The sequence below is a fragment of the Cyprinodon variegatus genome, unplaced genomic scaffold (assembly GCF_000732505.1).
Source record: "Cyprinodon variegatus isolate N-32 unplaced genomic scaffold, C_variegatus-1.0 Scaffold50, whole genome shotgun sequence".
Taxonomy (NCBI): Eukaryota; Metazoa; Chordata; class Actinopteri; order Cyprinodontiformes; family Cyprinodontidae; genus Cyprinodon; species Cyprinodon variegatus.
This window is the reverse complement of record NW_015150503.1, coordinates 1306583-1308420: the sequence shown is the minus strand read 5'-3', so window position 1 is coordinate 1308420 and position 1838 is coordinate 1306583. Positions and strand designations below refer to the sequence as shown.

General features: G+C 37.8%; 1 protein-coding gene across 1 annotated transcript in view; it reads right to left on the bottom strand.

The window, feature by feature from the left end:
- Positions 1-303: 303 nt before the first annotated feature.
- The window catches only part of LOC107082321 (peripheral myelin protein 22-like), an 11248-nt gene continuing 9713 nt past the window's right edge, over positions 304-1838 (bottom strand). Inside the window, exon 4 of the mRNA XM_015370940.1 lies at positions 304-1129. Within this exon, the coding sequence (XP_015226426.1) occupies positions 896-1129 (234 nt within the window). The 3' untranslated portion in view covers positions 304-895. The remainder of the gene's footprint in view (positions 1130-1838) is intronic.

Below are 1838 nucleotides of genomic sequence, written 5' to 3'. Positions count from 1 at the left end.
GGTTTGTTTTGTTTTCTGCAGGAGACAAAGCCCTCATTTGTTATTTTCTATAAAATATTTCTTTTGAGGCTTTTTGGCTTCCTCATACTTCAAAAAAAGTTGTCTAAAAACATCCAACTGTAAGCAAACAAGGTTTAAAATGAATATAATTCTCTGTAATGTGTTACTTGCAAAGTAATATGTCAGTGTTGGCCTCCGGGTGACTTTTACCCTCAATCTTAAACATCTACCCTTTACAGTAACTGATGAGTACAAAGGGATGCTGGCAAAAAAAATGAAAATAAATAAAATTCAGGCACCGCAAAGTGTTCCTCTGTTTCATTTTTCTAGAATCATTTCAAACTGAATACAAACAAAATAACTGCGTTTTGTATAATTGCTATCAGTAAAAGGAATGATAATTATATAGCACCATATTTTCGTTTAAAACAATAAAATAAAAAAAACACTAAATGACTTGCAAACTGGGAAACAGAAAAAGCTATGCTACACTCTAAGATGTTAACTCTATTATTAGTCTCTCATATTTCTAAACATGCATATAGTTACTATGACAAGTTTTTTTGCTTACTCTAAAACTTTGGCAGTTATGCAAACCAAATGGCAAAATAAAACAGCTTTTTTTATAATATCATACTTATAAACAAAGACAGGCATTTTTCAGCTAAAACAAAGCCCATAGTATCAACAGAGCAACACAAAAACTATGTACATACATGTAAAAAGTGTTATAAATAGGTTTTAACCATAGATACTATATACATCTTTAAACAGACAGTATTGGTATTCTGAATTGGGTTTTCTTTGGTGTTACTTCTTTGATATTGGCTTCACAACTTAAACTTCAGAAGGGATCTTCATAGGGTTACTGGGAGCACTGGGATGGAGGGGCGGTTCATTCTCGCTTCCTTAAGATGACGTAGATGAGTCCGCTGATGAGGGCCAGAGGGAAGGCCACCCACGCCAGGATGTAGGAGTAGCCGAACGTGTTATCCTTCGGCACCCAACCCGGACTCATTACCGTGTAGATGATGGCGCCGCTCATCACGAACAGACCTGAAGAAGAAGCGTAGAATAACAGCGCTGGTGAGCAGGAAAATGTTTCTGAAGCTGGATCGGGCTGCCCTTTATATTACATCATGGCCTCTCATGCGTATCGAACCCCCGTCTGGCCTTTGCCAGCCTTCCCAGCTTTCCGCCCACTACCCCTTGTCCAACATGGCATGACTTGTTTGTCAGACCCCCACACTGCCGGACCTAGCTGACATTTTAACTCGCCCAGCTGGCTCTTTTCCCAGCATCATTCCTGTTTGGCTGAGTGGGCAGCGGGTTGCCTGGCTCTGCATGGGTATGTCGGGAAAAAAAACTGGCATTTTACAAACAGAGCTGCATAGAGCCAACACAGTAGAGACACTTATTCTCCAAAGGGTTTGAAGCACAATAGACGAGTGGAGCATGAAAACCATTAGAGACTAACTCTGTCTTAATTCAATTCTCTATAAATAGAGAACAGTAAAGTGAGCATTCACTCTCTGTGTGTCTGTAGGTTGAATTTTGTACAGTTGCTCAGATCAGATGAGTTGAATATTTGCAATTTTGTTATTAGGGAAAAATTATACTAAAAAAAAAAAACATTCTTTCACTGAATTGGAGAAACATAAAGACCCTTTAAACTTTATTCGTGTATCACATTAGAACCATAGACATAAAATTGGATTACATATTTAGGGAATTATCCTAATAGAAAACTACTTCAGTACATTGAAGTTTGCTGAGACATGGTTCCTACAGCATAAGGCAAGTTAAGTTAAATTTAAGACTTTTTAAGACTTTTTAAG